Here is an 18,832-nt window from a genome sequence, read left to right on the forward strand (position 1 = left end):
TATAAAGAATAAAACATTAGCCATATCATCATACCTTGTTTTTTTTTTTTTTGTCACATGTCATTTTATTTTTGACCTCCTTCCAGATTTCCATCTCCCTGTTCATCCCACTCATCCAATTTCCTCCCTCCTGTTTCCTCTAAATTTAGAGCATGGCCAATCGCGCTCTAGAGGACGCAAGCAACACAAACATAGATTGGAAGTGCAGTTCCCCTGTCTTACCGAGCCACGCAAACCTCTCGTAGAAATAGTGACCATCAGTATAGCTGATTTTATTAACATCTAACTATGACAGACACCATTATGGAGTGGGTGTTGTATATAAGTTTAGCTTTGGTTATACATATCAGGTATCTTTACTTTCAGTCACAGTGTGACCTAGATAAATCTTCAGGGCACAGCAACTGAATCTTCTAATGAGTTACAGCTTGTTTATGTCCGACTATCTTTAAACTCTGCCCTTTTTGACCTCTAAAAACTCTGCACATACATTTGACACATACTGTACACTTTCAGCCAGCTAATGATCACTAACGGTATTGGATAGGACACCTGATCCTAAAGACCCCATGAAAATATTTGATGACGTATTTCTTTAAATAGCTAGTAGCATCTATAGATAACATCAGAGTTGTGAATCATTAATTGCTACTTGCTAAAGCTAGTCGGAAGCAGGTAGTGTAAAGAGAAAGTAAATTTTTTTTCAGATCATTTTTTATTGCATAAACATTTCTAACAAACACATGATGCAGAATGTATCAACTATATTTTTGACCTGGTTTTCTAGAAAAGAAAGCTTTACATGTGCAAATCTGCCACAAGTTCAACTTTTAGCATATAGATGACCTCAAACCTAATACACAAACTACAACCAACTACTTCTTCCCAGATTCTGAAGTGCACATACAATCCCAATACTATCCAATGTGGCCATGGGAGAGGAGTTGTAAATCCTGAAGGTATGGTGTATTTTTGTAGGCCAAACCTCAGAGTCCACATTTTAATTGTCTTTTTTTTTTATTGACTTTTTGGTTAAATATCTGAAATAAGGTCTGTGCTGAACACAATCTCTGCATCCGAAATCGCATACTTATAAAGTAGGCCAAAAACAGTATGCCGAGCCTGAGCCTCCGGACAAGACGGCGGCCGCCGACCCTGTTCACGTCACGTCTGCCCAGCCAGATACTGTTCTCGTCACGTCTGCCGATCCAGAGACTGTTCATGCCACGTCTGCCGAGCCAGTGTCTCCAGACAAGACGGCTGCCACCGAGCCTGTTCTTGTCACGTCTGCCCAGCCAGAGACTGTTCTCGTCACGTCTGCCGATCCAGAGACTGTTCACGCCACGTCTGCCGAGCCAGTGTCTCCAGGCAAGACGGCTGCCCCCAAGCGTGTTCTTGTCACGTCTGCCGATCCAGAGACTGTTCTCTTCACGTCTGCCGATCCAGAGACTGTTCTCGTCACGTCTGCCGAGCCAGTGTCTCCGGACAAGACGGATGCCACCGAGCCTGTTCTTGTCACATCTGCCCAGCCAGAGACTGTTCTCGTCACGTCTGCCAATTTCAGAGACTGTTCACGCCACGTCTGCCGAGCCAGTGTCTCCAGACAAGACGGCTGCCACCGAGCCTGTTCACGTCACGTCTGGCCAGCCAGAGACTGTTCTCGTCACGTCTGCCAATTTCAGAGACTGTTCACGCCACGTCTGCCGAGCCAGTGTCTCCAGACAAGACGGCTGCCACTGAGCCTGTTCTTGTCACGTCTGCCCAGCCAGAGCCTGTTCTCTTCACGTCTGCCGATCCAGAGACTGTTCTCATCACGTCTGCCGATCCAGAGACTGTTCTCGTCACGTCTGCCGAGCCAGTGTCTCCGGACAAGACGGATGCCACCGAGCCTGTTCTTGTCACGTCTGCCGATCCAGAGACTGTTCACACCACGTCTGCCAAGCCAGTGTCTTCGGACAAGATGGCCGCCTCCGAGCCTGTTCTCATCACCTCTGCCGATCCAGAGACTGTGCACGCCACATCTTTCGAGCCAGTATCTCCAGATAGGATGGCCGAGCCGGTGTCTGTTCCTGAACCGGGGCCTGTCCCGGTCCATAACCCCATAGCTGCCCCCAATAAAAGTTTGGGGAGGGGCAGTAGGTCCCCTGATGGGACCATGGAGGCCATGCCACCATGGCCACCTGAACTGCATGGTCCGCCCTGGCCACCTGAAGTATTTGGTCCTCCCTGGCCACCTGAGGTAAGTGTTGTCTCCTCCCTGGTTGCCGGCACTGCCTGCTCCGCTGTGGCTGCCCGAAGGGTCTTCACTGCCATGGCTGCCTGCGCATCCTGCTCCGCCATGGTCTCCGCCTCATCCTGCTTTGCCCTGGTCGTCTGCCGATCCTGCTCCACCTTGGTTGCCGACGCTTCACGAACCAGGCCCACCTTGCCTCTATTATGGTCCCGGTTCCCATTGCGGGTTGTTTTCTTCATCAAGTGCATTCCAAACGGTCACACAAGTGCACTGCGCACTCCGAAGTAACTGAAAGATGTTTTCTTTATTTGCGGGTGTTTTTTTTATTTGCAGGTGTTTTCTTCAGTTGCAGCCCGTTGAGCTCTCTCGGCTACGGTAGTAAAATTCTAGTTTTATAACTATTTTTTATAGCTATTATTATTGTGTGATTAAGTTTGATCCTGAACATCATGTTTCATTGAAGAGTATTTTGTGGCTGCTGTTTGTGGGTTGGACAGGAGCTTTGTTGGTGCTGACTAAAACTGTAACTCAGATTGATGACATTTTATTGCCTGACACTTCTCTGAAATATATGTAGGAAGCCTAAGACTAAATATCCGTGTGGGAGTGAATGGACAAACGCAGGGCACATATAAACGAGGCCCCCTCAGTCTGCTTTTTTATATAAAAGTGAACTGACACACTAGAGAATTGTTTCTTTCATTCATGTCCTTCCCTGGAGCAAGGCGCATGCATTAATGCGTTACTTTCTTTCATATTACTCTATTTGTGTGTGTGAAAAAATGCATGTCTCCTGAAGGCTTGTGAGGGGACTGGGCTGACTACCTATACAGCATTTTAAAGCCTTATGAGATACTTAATTTTGGCCAAATTCAAAGGGAGCCTTTCCAGAGAAAGTGACTCCAGAATGCTGAAAATCCACTTCTTTGCATTCCATTAGTATTGCTTTGTTAGCTTAGCCAAATGCTATTGCTAACATCAAGGTTGTCCTTTACTATGGGTGCTTCTCATTTCTTATTTGTGTATCCTCGTTACCTTTCCTCGCGTCTTCGCTCCACCAGTAGGATCCGAGGGAAGGCTGCAAGTAAAGAAAAGGAGGACTGAGGAATAGATTGAAAGCTGTTTTTTATACATTGGAATACTTGGTCACTCGAGAATCACTTCACAGCATCATCAGCAGCGCTCAAAGGATCTGCCCTTATGTTGTTGAAGTTTGTTTAATTTAGAAATTCTTAATAAATAATAATATAGCAAGAGACCCTGAAATATGCGAGATGTGTGGTTTATATAAACTGCAAAGGTAAAGTATACATTAAAAGGATTGTGAACATTCCCAGACAGCAAACTGACATTGAATCAACGTGGAAACGACGTCTCTCATGACATTGAAACAACGTTGATTTGCGCATCGAATTAACGTTGAACCAACGTCAGACGCGGCATTCTTCAAAGCTAAATGAAATCGAAAATTGGTTTGCTTTCATAACGTTGAAACAACGCGTTGATTTCAAGTTGATTTTCCGTTAGTTTTGAAAGAATGACGTTGGTTCAACGTTAATTCGATGAGCAAAACAATGTCAGATCAACGTTGTTTCGATGTCATATTTCCACGTTGATTCAATGTCAGTTTGCTATCTGGGTTGTGATTGTGAAGGGGGAGGAGAATTGATACGTGAATCACGTTTGGTCGATAAAACTCTTTCGCAAAGAATACACCTGTGTATCTTCGCTCATGACTCCTCTGGAAGCCTCCTCTGTAGAAATATATGTTTATAAACTGTGGAGTATCAAATCCCTCTTTAGCCCCCTGGGTTTTCCCTAATTCGCATGAACACATTCAGGCAATGGACACAAAGCCAAAAGGCAGAGCATTATGAATATATCATATATTGGATATGAATCATGCATACAAAGTTACAAATAAACATGAAAATAATGCTGCAGTCAAAACTGCTAACAGTATGCACACAGATCTGAGTTTTAGACATTCATAGAATATATCATATTTTATTTTACCAAAAAGTTTTTTTTTCCCCACACACACGCACACACATTTTTATATATATATTTATATTCATAATATACTATGTATTTAATCGATTTTTTTGTCTTTTCTGGTGAGGTTTTTAGGTATACGTATTGCTCCCCTGGAATGAATGCCTTTCACTTCTGTATTCTGTCTCTTTCTTTTGTCTCAAAAGCAGTTCATTATATTTGTTATCCCATCGTAACGATATTAAGACTGTTAATATGATAAATAAATCAAATATATTTATATGAAGACTTAACTACTTGTACACTTACGGTTACAATGAAAAATTCCACAGATCTAAGTATTATTAATCTTTGTAAAAACTAAAAAAAAGTCATAATAGTAATAGTCGTCACTCTAGCAGAATTAACACATGCTTGACACTGAATGACATCGTGAAATATTGTGTCAACATGTGCAAGAAAAAAAAATCACAGTTTAGTTCATCATTCGAAAGGATTCGGAAATAAATTAAAATGGATACTTGTGCAAAAAAAAAAAATAGCTTGATAAAAATGTATAATGTTTAAGTTAACTCAACAATAACAATTACCATAATAATAATAATAAAAAATCAACAACAACAACTATATTGGAATGCCAAATAAGTTACAGGAATAACCTGATGATAAAGCACTGGAATAAAAAGAGCTTGAAGAACCGAAATATCACCATCACACACATCGAGTATTTCAACATGAATCAATAAGAAGTGCGGATGGAATTCTGTTACTCAAGTCACCATGTTCAAAAACAGAAATGGAGAGAAAAAAAGAGGATGTATTGCCTTCTTGTTCACTTCTTTGTCGTCTTGTGAGCGGACCTTATTCCGTTTCTCAGCCCTTTCTTGCTCTTTTTGTCTCTCACATTCTCCTACTTCTCACCTTACTTGCAGTTCGTGTAATCGCTTGTTTTTCCCGTCGCTCTCTTCCCTCCCTCCTCGAGCCTTTTGTTACACAGGTGTTGTTCTCCTGTTGAGAGTGTTAGTGTTTGAACTGTCTCCTTTTCCAAGTCGATCCAAGGTTCCCAGCCCTCGATCCCTCTCCATGGTGGCGGAGGAGCCGGCGGATAGCGGCGGCTGCTGGGGGCCGGATGAAGACGAGGTATTGAGGGTGGCGTTGGCCGACGCGGCCAGGTTCGACTTGGAACGAGAAGGCAGCGTTCCCGTCATGAGCGCTCCACCGTCTCCCTCCTTTGTCGGAAAGTAATTGTGCAGCTGGTAGAGTGTGGCACGGTCGACTGTGCCGTACATGGGTGGCTCCCCTTTCCTCCCCAGCGTGTACATCGATATATCTCCCATTCCTCCTCCGGCGTGTGTATGTGGATTGGGGAGCGTGGCTACTGAAAACGGCGGTGGGCCGGCGGCCAGGGGCGGGCCGAAGTTCTTTGGATCGATGGCAGAGGTCGGGGACTGTTCGCGGGAGCGGGTCGGCTCCGCTGTGGAGCGCGAGCTGGACCGGGAGGAGCGCCGGCGGAATCGGTATCCTGGCAAGCGTAACACAGCAGAAGTCGTGCTGCGGAAGAGGTCAGTGCGCGAGCGGCAGCGAAGTTCTTTGTTGCGCTCGATGTAAATGTTGACAGCAAGCACGCCTACAACTTCCGCCAGAATGAACGACAGGCCGCCAAAGTAGAAGGACCAGCCGTAGGAGTAGTGCCACTTCTTGTCCTCGTCCTTTTTGGGGGAGATGTCACTGAGCGCTGCAGAGATGTATACGATGACACCTATGATGTTGCTCAGGCCTGTATCAATTCAAGACAAAATGGGAGGGGGTTAGGTCAACAGATTGATTTTTCAGATTGAAGAATCTGGAGGGAATTCACTTTTTGTTAAAAATATTTGAACCTTTTAAAAATAAAAGACAAAGTAAGACACTGAAATCTACGGAGCCCCAAAAGGGACATGGGAAGAAAAAATATTTTCTAATGGTTTTGTGTTCTCAGGCAATTGTTTTGAGTTCGCCCAAGAAATGCAAACTTGCTCGGGAACGCAGAAGCATTGAGAACGCAACATTCCTCCCATTTTGTATTTTTTTCCACCATCATGTCTCCTATAGGGGCTTCGTAGAAATCTGACACACAAAAAGTGTCACAAAAGTTTTATGAATTCACCTCATCACAAATTTCTAAACTAGGATGCTGTCATATTGAGAAATGTTACCTGCGACTACAAACAAAATGCCTGCTCCCAAAATGATGTGTCTTTTGGTCTTGTAGAACCGACTAGATGCCACACAAACTCCACCTAGCAGCAATAATATGGCACTGAGGATAGGAAATATACTGGAGGCCCTGACTACACCTGATAAGAGAAAAAAAATGGCACAAATGAATGTTCAAATTTATTGTTTTCCCCATACACTGTAAACCCAAATGCTCAAAATAATTAATTGTGACAAGCATGAGCTTAGTTTGAGAATAAATATATGTTAAATATTTTATATTGTACTCATTTGTACAACAATTTCTACTCAGAGCTATACTATGCTAAATGCTATCAAAGTATTGTGTTACCAATTAGCACAGTAGCATTTATTGAATTAGCTGGACGAAGCTAGCCAGTTCCCTTTGGAGGGGACTCGAACTGTGCCGATATGACACATTGGGGATTAGGGTTGGGTATCGAGAATCGAGTATCGATTGGAAATGGGACTAACTTTTCGTTTTTCCCGGGAATCGTTCAAAAGTTAAAATTTCGATTCCTAGTTTCGATATTCACAGTCCGCCGAGCGGAAGAAGAAACCGCTGAACAACACCAACGAAGAAGCGTCTACCGGAAGTATTGGCATAACCGCGCGAGTCGAACATGACTAGCTTACGTCGACGATCCAAAGTGTGGCTTCACTTTTCTAAAAATAACGAAATCTCGGCAAAATGCTAAATTTGTGACAAAAGGAGTATTTCCTTCAGAAAGGTTAGTTTAACTTTTTTGACCCTGCCTCTTAAAAAAATCAGAATCGAGAATCGTTAGGAACCGGAATCGAAACAAGGAATCGGAACCAGAATCGTTCAAATTCAAACGATACCCAACCCTATTGGGGATAGCCCCCAGCCTCTGAAGCATGAATGATACTAGCCCAATCATGATTGGTGTTTCATCATGACATTACGTGTGACGTGGAAGCTTACAAAGCGACGCCGGCAGACACAAGCATCCGCTTTCTGTTCTTCAGCAAGCGCTCTCTGTTGACGTGTCTGTCTCATTTGGTGTTGTCTTACTCAAATATTTCACACAAGCATACTTTCACACTGCTTACTTAATACTTAAACTTAAAATTTCTTAAAGCTGCAGTCCGTAGCTTTTTTGGGGGTTAAAAACTGTCTGCTTGCCTTAGCTCGATTCAAAGCGGTAAGCGTGTAATAATGTTTTTAATTCCAGTGGTACTGGTGGATTTCCGCGGGAGATTTGAGCATGTCTTTGCATCATTACGTCATATCTGTACAATTAAAGAAGGAATCTCGGCTAGTAGGCTTTATTGCGTGTGAGGATGTTGGAGGTGGAGATTTATAGACTTTTCTCACAGCACTATAATTAAACTTATAGATTTGATGGCGGATCCAGAAAGGATCAAACGACAATCACCATTGACAACAGATTCACCCGCTGTAAAATGCTAAAGATTGCGTGACACGCATAATTGCGTGATACGATAACTTATAAGCGATTGTTAGATTTAATCAGCCCAATTTACTCCAATGGCAGAACCAGAACAAAAGTGGATGTTTGACATTTTCCGCTGAAAATTATTATGTTGGTCATACTTCCAAAAAGAATAATCTGTATTTCTGAATGTGTTCACATTGTGTTCATCCGCGCCATGCCATATTGAGGGTGTTGCAGTACAACTTACATAAAGTTGATAATTCCGCGAATGACTGCAATTGCAGATTTCGAACAGAGATGGCGACCAAGAGGAAAAACGCCGGACTGCAGCTTTACCTTAAAAATGTGATGTGACTGATTGCCTAAAATGTTTAGACTTATGCCAACTTATTCGGGTTTACAGTGTACCAAACATCTTATATGCCAAAAACATGCACAAATAAACACTCTTGACTCACGTAAAAGGTACTCTGCAGCATCCTGGTCATAATCAGCATCATCTGGGAAATGATTAATCTGGGAACACACTCCTCTCTTCAATCCTAAAGAGAATGCGAGAGAGAGATCCTTCAAAAGTGTCACCATATTTTCTGGTTTCTGAACTAAATAAAGTAGCACTTTAAATAAAAATTGACAAAAGTCAAAAAAGGGGGTCTAAATGAAGTTCAGTCCAACAGTCGGTGAGGTGTTTTATTCTAAATAGATTCAGAATGTCAGATAGTAGACGTCAATGGCTGTAAGTCACCACAGGTCAAAGGCATCATGCGGTGCCCTCTCTCTCGTGTGATTTAAACCATTCATTTTAGTCAACATGTTGGTGCACTGCATATTCCCAGTGTCTTCCAGTACTTTCTGTCTTAATTTACTGCCAAGGTTATTATTTTGCACACCTGACTCATTCGGCGCCTTTGTCTCGGAACCTGGTGTTATCCCTTAGTTCGGTTTGTTCAGCAGAGATCACCTGAACGAGACCGTTTTGTCCCGATTGATAACGAACTCTGGGGTGGTTCGGTTGAGGTGAGAAAGCAATCCGACCCAACAAACCCTGTTATTTCTCGGAATAACGCAGATTTACGTGTATGTACAGCTGGCTAATCGGAGGTCTGTAATCTGGGTCTGAATAAAAAAATGACTGCAGAGAACGACAAAAGGTAGTGAATGAAAGGTTGTGCGGAAAGCCCTTATATGGACATGATTTGGGCGTGTTTTATGCAAATGACTAACCTTGTGCACATGGTCATTTAGACTGTAAAAATGAATATGCTTTATGTAATCAAAAAAATTGTGGCAACAGATTACAAACAATATTATTAATTCAATTTAACAAATTAGAATTGAGTAATAATTAAGCAAATCAATTCATTAAAAGTTAACCATGTAAAATGAGTAAAACTTACAACAACAACAAACAAACAAAAAACATACATTTAAGTCACCATTATGGTGATCAGTGTTTGTTTTAGGATTGTTTTAAAATTACGGTTTTCTCCTTCAGTAAAACATCAGGTGTCTTCAATGTTGGCAAGAACATATAAATAGTTCTTAATTAATATTTGACGTCTGTCTGTTATTCAGAAATTTTTGTTACATTTTTGGGTGTAAACTTTACTCATTTTAAATGGTTAACTTTTAAGAAATTAATTTGATTAATTATTACTCAATTCTAATTTGTTCAACTTAATTAATAATATTGCTTGTAATCTGTTGCCACAATTTTATTGATTAGATAAAGCGTATTAATTTTTACAGTGTACTACAGTGTATTTTTACAGGATTATAACAAATTCATGTGCTTACACACGTGTTGTGAATTGGGCAGAGAAATTTCGTGAGAAGTTCTTCTGTGCGTACAAGATAAAAATATTAAAAGATATATAGTGGAAATCGGAGCCATGTGGGGGTAGTGCTCTGACAGTAACGCTTCGGCAACCAGAGCTTGAGTACCGGCTTGTGGTCCTTTCCACAGTCCCTGTCTCTCCTTGACTGTCCTATCCAAAGGTATATATATAAAATATACCTTAATAATAACAAAAACATATAAAGTGGACAATGTAATTTTGTAATGAACCCTATCAATAAACCTTTTCCTCAAAAAGCAGACTAGTTTACGCTATATAACGCAGGGAACAAATTGAGTGAGCAATATAGTAAGTCAAAATGACTGTTTTGTCTGTTTGATTATTCTGCAAATGCAATGAGCACTGCAGGCACCTTTGACCTGCAATGACTCATCACATAATCATAGCCATCGACATGTACTCTTCAGGTTTCTAATGCAAATGTGGAAAAAAATACAGCCCATGTTTGTTTAAAACCTCTCTTGAGACCTGGCTAGAGCAAAGGAGGTACTGCGTACTGTTAAAACAACTAGATTAACGTGAATACCCCACATTGCAGAGCTCTGTGACTAAATGGATCTGGAGGCAACGCTTACCACAATGACGTTGATAACTTTACAGTAACCCTAGAGCTAGACAGTAAAATCAGTTTGTGTTAGGGTTCTGACTGGTTTTTATTTCTGTAGCACATTACTATATATCACAAGCATTTTTTCAATATAGTATTTAATATAAGTGAATCAACCTGCATCAGGTTATACCAATAAAAGTAATTTCCAGTCAGGAAGAAAAAGATCCTTTGGAAGGTAACATGTCTCCATGTTGGTGGAAGCAGACGGCCAAAATTTTTGTGCAAGTTGACACATTGGTAGACTGTAATCTTGAAAAATTGTTGAAGCTTTTTTTTAAAAATATACTAAAACAGTAATATTTTTTTTAATTGTAATAGTAGTTCACAATATTGCAATTAGTGTTTTTACCGAGTTTTATTTTATATCATATTTTTATATTTAAATGTTTTATATCAAATAAATGTAGCCTTCATAAGCATAAGAGGCTTTTTTCTAAAACATTAAACAATCTTAACTCCATCCCCACCAGGTTTTTTGATCATTTTTACAAAAAATGTCATGGCCCCCAGAATATATTGTTGTATGAATATCTGAACATGCAATATGTCAAAAAAGAAGAGATCCTCTGCTTTTAAACAACAACAACAAAACATTTTACTCAAGCTTCATGCATCATTTTCCATCAACACTTGGGAATGTGGATAAGTTTCATAAATTATGACAATTGCAATGCTTTTATCGCTTACTTCTGCTCTTTTTTTTCCCTGTGTTTTGATCCAAAGGTTCTTTACTCTTTCAGAAGATGCGTAATAGCGCCTCCTACTGTATTGCAGTGAACACATGGAAAGCCGGAATATTCCGTCAGTGGCGGGGAAAGAGTTAATGACCCCAAGCATGTGGTCCAGTTATGGTAATAAATAAAATGTACCTAATAAAAACATTGCCTTAGGGCACTTGACCTGCCCATGCAAATAATGTATATTAAGTGGCATTGATCAAAACAGAGATGCAAAAACATGAAATGTTAGGCCATCCAGACTGTATAACACAAGCTCAAATCCAACCATTTTCCCTTCATGAATCACTTATGCAAACTGCACAGGTGGGGACCTCCTTCATGCATCATTTCCCCCTCTCATACATCCACACATGACCCAATCCATACCTTCGCCCCCACACACAAACACAGCTGTTCACTTACCTTCCAGGCAGCAAATCCTCCAGAGGCCGGAGTGGGTGAGAGCTCCAGGATCCTTCTTGTCCTTGTTGTGTGGGTCATCCTGAGAGGAGTTGGCGGTGCTGTTGCAGATAAAGGCCCGAGCATACAGCCAGTAGTCCGTGCCAATGGCCACGGTCATCAAGGCGAAGGCTGCGAATGCTCCCACAGTGGTGAGAAGCACCTGAATTCCCCGCTCGCACCATACCATGGCTGGAGTCATAAACAAAAATACAGCTCGGTCAAACGAGGGAATACGAGAGTGTGAACAGGAACCTGAGTTTAAGTGGAAAAAGATGGGTATGAATAAAAACACATAAAAAGATTGAAATCAAAGCCCAAGGTTAGAGGAAGAAGCAGATGAGATGAGTGTGTGATCCTGAAGTGTTGGAAGATCAGTTGCTGAGGACATTTTGAACCCAGATGCACAAATTGTCATCAGTGTGCCCAAATATATGTTACTAAGATCACGATCAAACGCCACGTTGGATGCACATTTCAGAATATAGTATAACTTTAAGAGCCAAATATCACAATACAATGCAGAGGCCAGAAGGGTCATATCTTTTAGCTCATAACCAAACTACTCATAGTCCCATTGGGAATGTATAGTAGCCAGGCAGCTATGAACAGTCACAAGACAGTTGTAATTGAGATTTCTTTGCATGGATACATCTTTTATATGAAGCAATTCAAGCATGTTGAACTGGACAAAACATATTTAGGGCTATGGTCCACTGCTTTCTTGAAGAACATTAGATTGTTTGTTATTAATAAAGCTAAATATGTCAGCTGACTGCATTACTATATATATTTCAAGTATGAGTACAATCATGTGACCGATTTTTTATTTTTAATACAATGCTTATTTCAGTAACAATGATGATAATAATAGTGAATATACATGGCCATCATTTCTTAACTACATACTATCAAAACGCCTTCTTTTTTTGTTCAAAATGAAAAAGAAAAAATTGCTCATTGACATTTTAAGAGTACTTTTACACAACAACGACATGCTTAAAACGGAGAAATATTTCCTTTGAGTTTTTCGCGTACAGACGACGCCATTGCCAAAACGATCCCCATTCACACGGATCCGCGAAAACGAATAAAAACCCTGTGTTCTCCTGCCAGGCCATTAGATGGCGATGACAAACTATAGACTGACCATGTAATCCCCTTGTGCATGACTTCATCGTCTTCAGAGATTCGCGTTTTTGTAGTTTACAAGGAGAACGATTTCAAAAACTTGCACTTTGAAACCCGTTTTCAAAGGTTTGCGTTTTCAGGCACCCAAAATGCTTTTATGGTGAAAACGAATGGCCAAAAAGCATAACATTTTTTAAGTTTTTAGTTGAAAATGGTGTCGTGTAAACAGTCCCTATTAAGTCTATTAAGTATTTGTTGGAGAGGTTTAAATACACCATTACAAAATAACATAATGAACCCAAGCATGAAAATCCAGCCCATCTTTTCAACATTTTTACAAATAAAAATGTATATTTTTTACTAGATTAGCTTGACGTTTGTTTTGTTACAGTGCAGAACAAAACTCGGCACTATATATCTATATATAGTCTATATATATCATTGTACGGACGTCGCGATTCTAGGGATGCACCGATATGAAAATTTTGGCCGATACCGATAACCGATATCTGATATATCGGCCGATAAACTTAAATCCAAATTTTTATCTAATTTTGAGAGCCTGATTACAAAAACAAAAGTCTCACAATTAAATCCATGTCCCAAGCGCACAATTATAATGATGTTCTCATTATAGTGTTGTATAGCCGATATGACAGATTTGCGCTGCACATGTTGTACCGAACCGTATTTTCATTTTTTGAAGAGATTTCAATCATATTTCAAGACATAAAACATAAACAGTGCTCAACAAGTGTCTCAGCTAAAGGGAATAATACATTATTCATCGGCTTTAATATATCGTCCACATTTTCTTACCGGGCCGATAACGATAACATTAAAAATGGACATATAACGGCCGATACCGATATGCTGGCCGATATATTGTGCATCCCTACACGATTCAGTATACAGTCAGACGACGAATACAGTCAGTCAGAGGCGATCCACACTCCAATCCAGAAGTGGGTATGCATGGTAATGCTTGTTAACCATCAAAAAAAGAGCAGAAGAAGAAGAGACCATCTATGCACCCATAGACATATGCACTAGATGTCACCTTGGCTACGGCAGTTCATTGGAACAAATGCGTCAATAGTGCCGCCATCTTGAAACAGGGGAGCCCCTCCACTTTAATACGTCAGAGTCAATGTAGACACAGGTCTAATGGAAATAAAATCACCACAAATCATAATGAATGCGATTTTTCTCATTATTTTGGTTTGTTCCAACGGTCAGACATGTATTTATCATGGATTCCAGAAAAAAAAAGTTTCATTTAAAAAAAAAAACATTCTTCCTAGTTCAGATTTCATCCGTGAACACCATACGCTGCACAAAAGTCCGCCACCATCAATGAATTTGAAGTAAAGCCAGAGATAGCAGCGTTACCTAGCTACTTCCTATGACAAGACCCCTGTTCCAAGATGGCGGCGGTTTTGACGCATGCTTAGAACCCCAAGGTGACGTCTAGTGTATATGTCTATGCTATGCACCAACCCAAAACAAGAGTTCAGATGACACGCAAGAGCTTGCTAGTAGCCACTGAGTTTCAGTTCATTTTTGTGACGCGCTCCACAAACTTAATGGAAAGGAAACTGAGAGGGCAGTTCTGTTTTTCTTTATTTTACAAAAGAGCAATGATTTGTTTTTTCTGTGAGTGTACACAGATAAAAATAGACCCTTTACAGTTTCGAATGATGTCTTATTTTATCTGTATGACCATAAATGACATGTTGTTTTCTCTGTTTAAGTTGTATATTCCGACAGTTTGTGTCGTGGAAGTCTCACTACTAGTCCAGTGATGAAGTGCCTGTCCTGGAAATGGGAAACCTCTTGTAACAGCTTCAATCGCTGTCTCCTCATGGAAAGGTGAAGAAGGTTCCGATGTAGATGCCACTTTTTCTCCTTTTTTAGGCTCATCTTTCCGTAATTTCTTGAAAAAGTGTAATATTGAACGTTGTGCGTTTGCCATTGTCACCAAGTTAATGAACTCTCAAGTGCAAAGAAATTTATTTTTAAGAAACGAATTTTACAAGGAGGCTAATTCGCAACAATTCGTATGACCTCACTCGTACGAATTAGTACGATTTTGCTAAATCGTACATATTTTACGAATTAGCCAATTCGGATGAATTTGTACGAATGACCTACCCCTGACCCCGCCCCTAAACATAACCGTCACGTGGGTTTAGACAAATCGTACAAATTCTTACGAGTGAGGTCGTATGAATTAGTACGAATTAGCCACTTTTGAATCACTCGTACGAATTCGTACGAATTGGTCGTGAGATACTGCTGGATACACACATCACGCCACTAATGAATCAAGTTTGAATATATATACACAAACACATATACAGTATACACACACACATATACACGCACACACACATACATATTAGGGCTGTCAAACGATTAATCGTGATTAATCGCTTCCAAAATAAAAGTTTGTGTTTATATAATATATGTGGGTGCACTGTGTATAATTATTTAATATATATATATAAATACACACACATGCTTGTATATATTTAAGAATTATTTTCATGTATATAGATTTATATATAATTTATATTATATATAAATATTTTATATATAAATATTTTTTTTCTTAAATATACATGCAAGTGTGTATATATATATATATATATATATATATATATATATAATTATACACAGTGCAACCACATATATTATGTAAACACAAACTTTTATTTTGGATGCGATTAATCACGATTAATCGTTTGACAGCCCTAATATATATTATATATCTATATATATTGTTTCTGTACAATATATATATTTATATATATTGTTTCTGTACAATATATATACATATATATACAATATGTCTTTGTGATCTGAAAGTAGAACCGATATGTTTCTGTGAACAAGGGTGAACAACACAATTTAGCGCCATTATACAAAAATATTTCACTGCTCCACAATTGACATCAAGAAATCCAGATAGAGAGCTGAGTAATAAAATACACAGTGAACTCAAACCAAGCATAATGCAAGAACTATAAACTCTTGTGGAACATCTTAATCTGCAAAAAAGTTTCCCGGTAAGACAACAGTAAGCTGAAAATGATGCTGTCATACAGTGGAACACATTGAGACTCACTCAAGAGCATTTCATTAAACATGATGACAAGCATTAGACACGGTGGTCTCAGCACAGCACTGGCGGCCATTAATGAGATCCGATTACCTGGAGGAATGTGTCTTCCCTTCCCATCCATCCCTGCAGCTCTCCAATCGTTGTCACTGAATATTGTGCCGACCAGAGCGTCCAAGCAGCATCCATCGACTGTTGTCCCTCGCTTTTTCTTTCCCCTCTCTTTCACGCACCCCTCTACTCACTCTCTCTCTCTCTCTCTTTTTCTTTCTTTCTTTCTCTCTCCCCCTGTCTCCTGCCCGTGGGTGGGTGTAGATTTTCTAGGTTTCGCTGCTTTTCTCCTCTTAGAGAGATTTCATGGCAGGAATCCTACTGCTTCTCCTCCTGAGGAGAGACAACAACAAAAAAAGAGAACAGAGAGACAAAACATGTTTAAGGTACATGCTGGAGAAAAACAACAGCTCGAAAGTGTGTAAGTGCCATTAAATGATCATTATCATGACACCAGTACGGTTTACGTGTATTTCACCCAGACGAGCAGTGAACCTAGATGGTTACATCGCCCATACATCCGCGGGAAGACCAAGGGATATATAAAGAAAAAGAGAATAGAGAGAAAGCAAGACAGAGCGTGCGCCATTCCGTCACCATGGCAACAGCGCATTCTGAAGTCGGGAACAGAACAGGATGGTGTGTGTGATGTTGGTGAGTGAGGTGATGCTAGTGTATGTGTATGTGTGGGGTGGGGGTGGGGGGGGGGGCGATATTCATCATAACACACCTAGTGATTTGCCAAACTCTGGACTGTCATGGATGTTCAGAAATGCACCTGGTGTGTGCTTTCGATCAACACTCTTTTCTTACCGTGTGGTGATGCGGTAATGACATGCACAGCTGATCTGTTTCCCCCATAACGAGCTCAGACTCTAATAGGCAGTTACTTAGAGTTCTGTTCTGTTATGTTCAGAGTCTTGTGTCACTCTTGCTCATTCTCAGAAACAGGAACCCAAATGGTAACAAACACGACAGCCAGACACATAGAACGGAAGTTACACGGTGTTTAGGAACAAAATAAGTTAACACAAAAATATAAATAAATAAAAATAAAATTTGTATATTCCTCCAGGAACATACAAATGAAAGGTTGTCATGCACACTTAACTTACATTCATTTAAAATTATTTAAAATTAATTTTTAATTAAAATTAATTTAAAATTATTTTTTTATTAAGTTGAATATACCCTGGTGACAAAAAATGGAATATGGAATTATAGTAAGAACAATAAAGAATTAATTAATTATTAATAATACTATTATTACTATAAATACTATTATTGTTATTATATGCCAAATTCAATCATTTAATTTATAATGTAAATTTATTGATAAAATAATAGATGCACGAAACTTTCGATCTCTTTTATTGAAAATTTCCCACACTATATTATGCATGTAATGAATTTAATAATAATAAGTATTATTATTTTTATGGACAATTTTTCCTGTAATATTTTTAAATGTATATATTCATTTATATTGTAATTTAATTAAAAATGCATGCAGTTTTCGCACACATAACTTTAAGTCTCAGCAAAGATACTAATAAAATTGTCACTCATCTTAAATATGATGCTTATTTTATATTATTTAATATTACCATTATTACTGATCACTTTAAATGTAATATTTTACTTCTAATATAAAATACTGAAATAATATAAAATACTTTGAGTCATCCTCTGGTCACATATTACACAAGTTGAGGAGAAAGCTATAGGTTTAATGATACATTTGAATGAACTTCTCTTGGGCACTAATGGCCTCCCTGCGCTGAAACATTCACATAATATGGCAACCATGTGTCATGTCTGATAGGACTACAAAGGATTCAAGCCTTGCAGGAATGGTTCGACCTTGCTTATCTCATACAACAGGAGGAATACATACAAACCTCTTCAGTAATTTCATTTAAACTTCACATGCAGCCAGTTCACATTGCTTACGTTATTGCTGTTGCCACATATAAAGCATTTAGAGCAGTTAAAAGTGACCAATTAATTAAAAACACAATATAAGCACCAGGAGACATTTGCATCTTTGGTGTGAATGAATGAATGAATGAATTAATAAATGAATGAATGAATGAATGAATGAATGAATGAATGAATGAATGAATGAATGAATGAATGAGAAGCATCAATGGCTCTGATTTGTAGCCTACTTACATTTGCTATTAGGCTATTTAATATACGTGCATAAATCATGTATATCACCTACATTTTTCAAGTAAAAGTGTCAATTAACATCACAACCCTTGGTTGTAAATCAGCCATGCACTAGTGCAACACGTAGTGATATTGCAGTGCCAGTGCCAAACTCCATTCGATGAATGATTTGTTGTTTAGGTGCTAAAGGGAATGATACAACATAAAACCAATGACTGATTTCCCCCAGCCATCAAAATGACTGACAGATGACTCTCCCGAGACCGTTACAAGCGTTCAGTCCGCGCGCGTCTCCTTTGAGCGCTCCAAGACGCTCGTGAAACGACTTAGCCTACAAATTTCACAGTATTCACAAACAATTGTATATAGAAACAACATACAACACGTTCGTTAAACATAAATGATACAAAAACTGACTCGAATGTATCGCTAAACAATCGACTGAAGCTTCCACACGTCAGTAAACCGACCAGACAGCGTCCGTTAAATTTCTCGATTCATTTCTGATACTGTGTAGTCTGTAAATAAATCTAAACGGATTTCAGAGATCACCAGACGTGTAAAATTGTAAATGGTTGATGGTTTTTCGCCTTACCTTTGCAGTTTAGACATGTATCCCTGTTGCTTTTTGGTCGTAATTCTTTGAGGCGGTTCTGGAGAGGCGGTGAACGAGGGGGCGTTAAGAGACAGTTGTGTTCATATGAATAAACGATGGTGAAGCAGGAATTGTTAGCCGACAGGACTTGGTTAATATTGATCAAGAGACAAATCACAGTTCTCTAGGAACATGTCTGAACGATGACAAACCCGAACTAATAGAACAAATGTTATGGATTCT

The 18,832-nt window shown here is 39.4% G+C and overlaps 1 protein-coding gene across 1 annotated transcript; it reads right to left on the reverse strand.

Moving 5' to 3' along the window:
* Positions 1 to 4,104: 4,104 nt before the first annotated feature.
* Positions 4,105 to 18,832, reverse strand: cacng8a (calcium voltage-gated channel auxiliary subunit gamma 8a). The gene is made up of 6 exons (XM_039652912.2): positions 18,590 to 18,832; positions 15,862 to 16,152; positions 11,478 to 11,705; positions 8,325 to 8,408; positions 6,424 to 6,564; positions 4,105 to 6,005 (listed from the first exon to the last, which is right to left on the reverse strand). The coding sequence occupies exons 2-6, from the start codon at positions 15,890 to 15,892 to the stop codon at positions 5,218 to 5,220; spliced, it is 1,272 nt and encodes a 423-aa protein (XP_039508846.1). The 5' UTR covers positions 15,893 to 16,152; positions 18,590 to 18,832; the 3' UTR covers positions 4,105 to 5,217.

Source organism: Pimephales promelas, chromosome 18, assembly GCF_988280905.1.
Source record: "Pimephales promelas chromosome 18, fPimPro1.hap1.1, whole genome shotgun sequence".
NCBI lineage: Eukaryota > Metazoa > Chordata > Actinopteri > Cypriniformes > Leuciscidae > Pimephales > Pimephales promelas.

Excerpts from the sequence above, each read along its gene's own strand:
- cacng8a (XM_039652912.2), bottom strand. The coding sequence starts at position 15,892 with ATGGATGGGAAGGGAAGACACATTCCTCCAG. Across the intron at positions 11,706-15,861 it reads GGGAAGACACATTCCTCCAG|CCATGGTATGGTGCGAGCGG; the intron begins GTAATCGGATCT and ends TTATGACTCCAG. Across the intron at positions 6,565-8,324 it reads TGCTGCAGAGTACCTTTTAC|GTGTAGTCAGGGCCTCCAGT; the intron begins GTGAGTCAAGAG and ends TTCTCTTATCAG.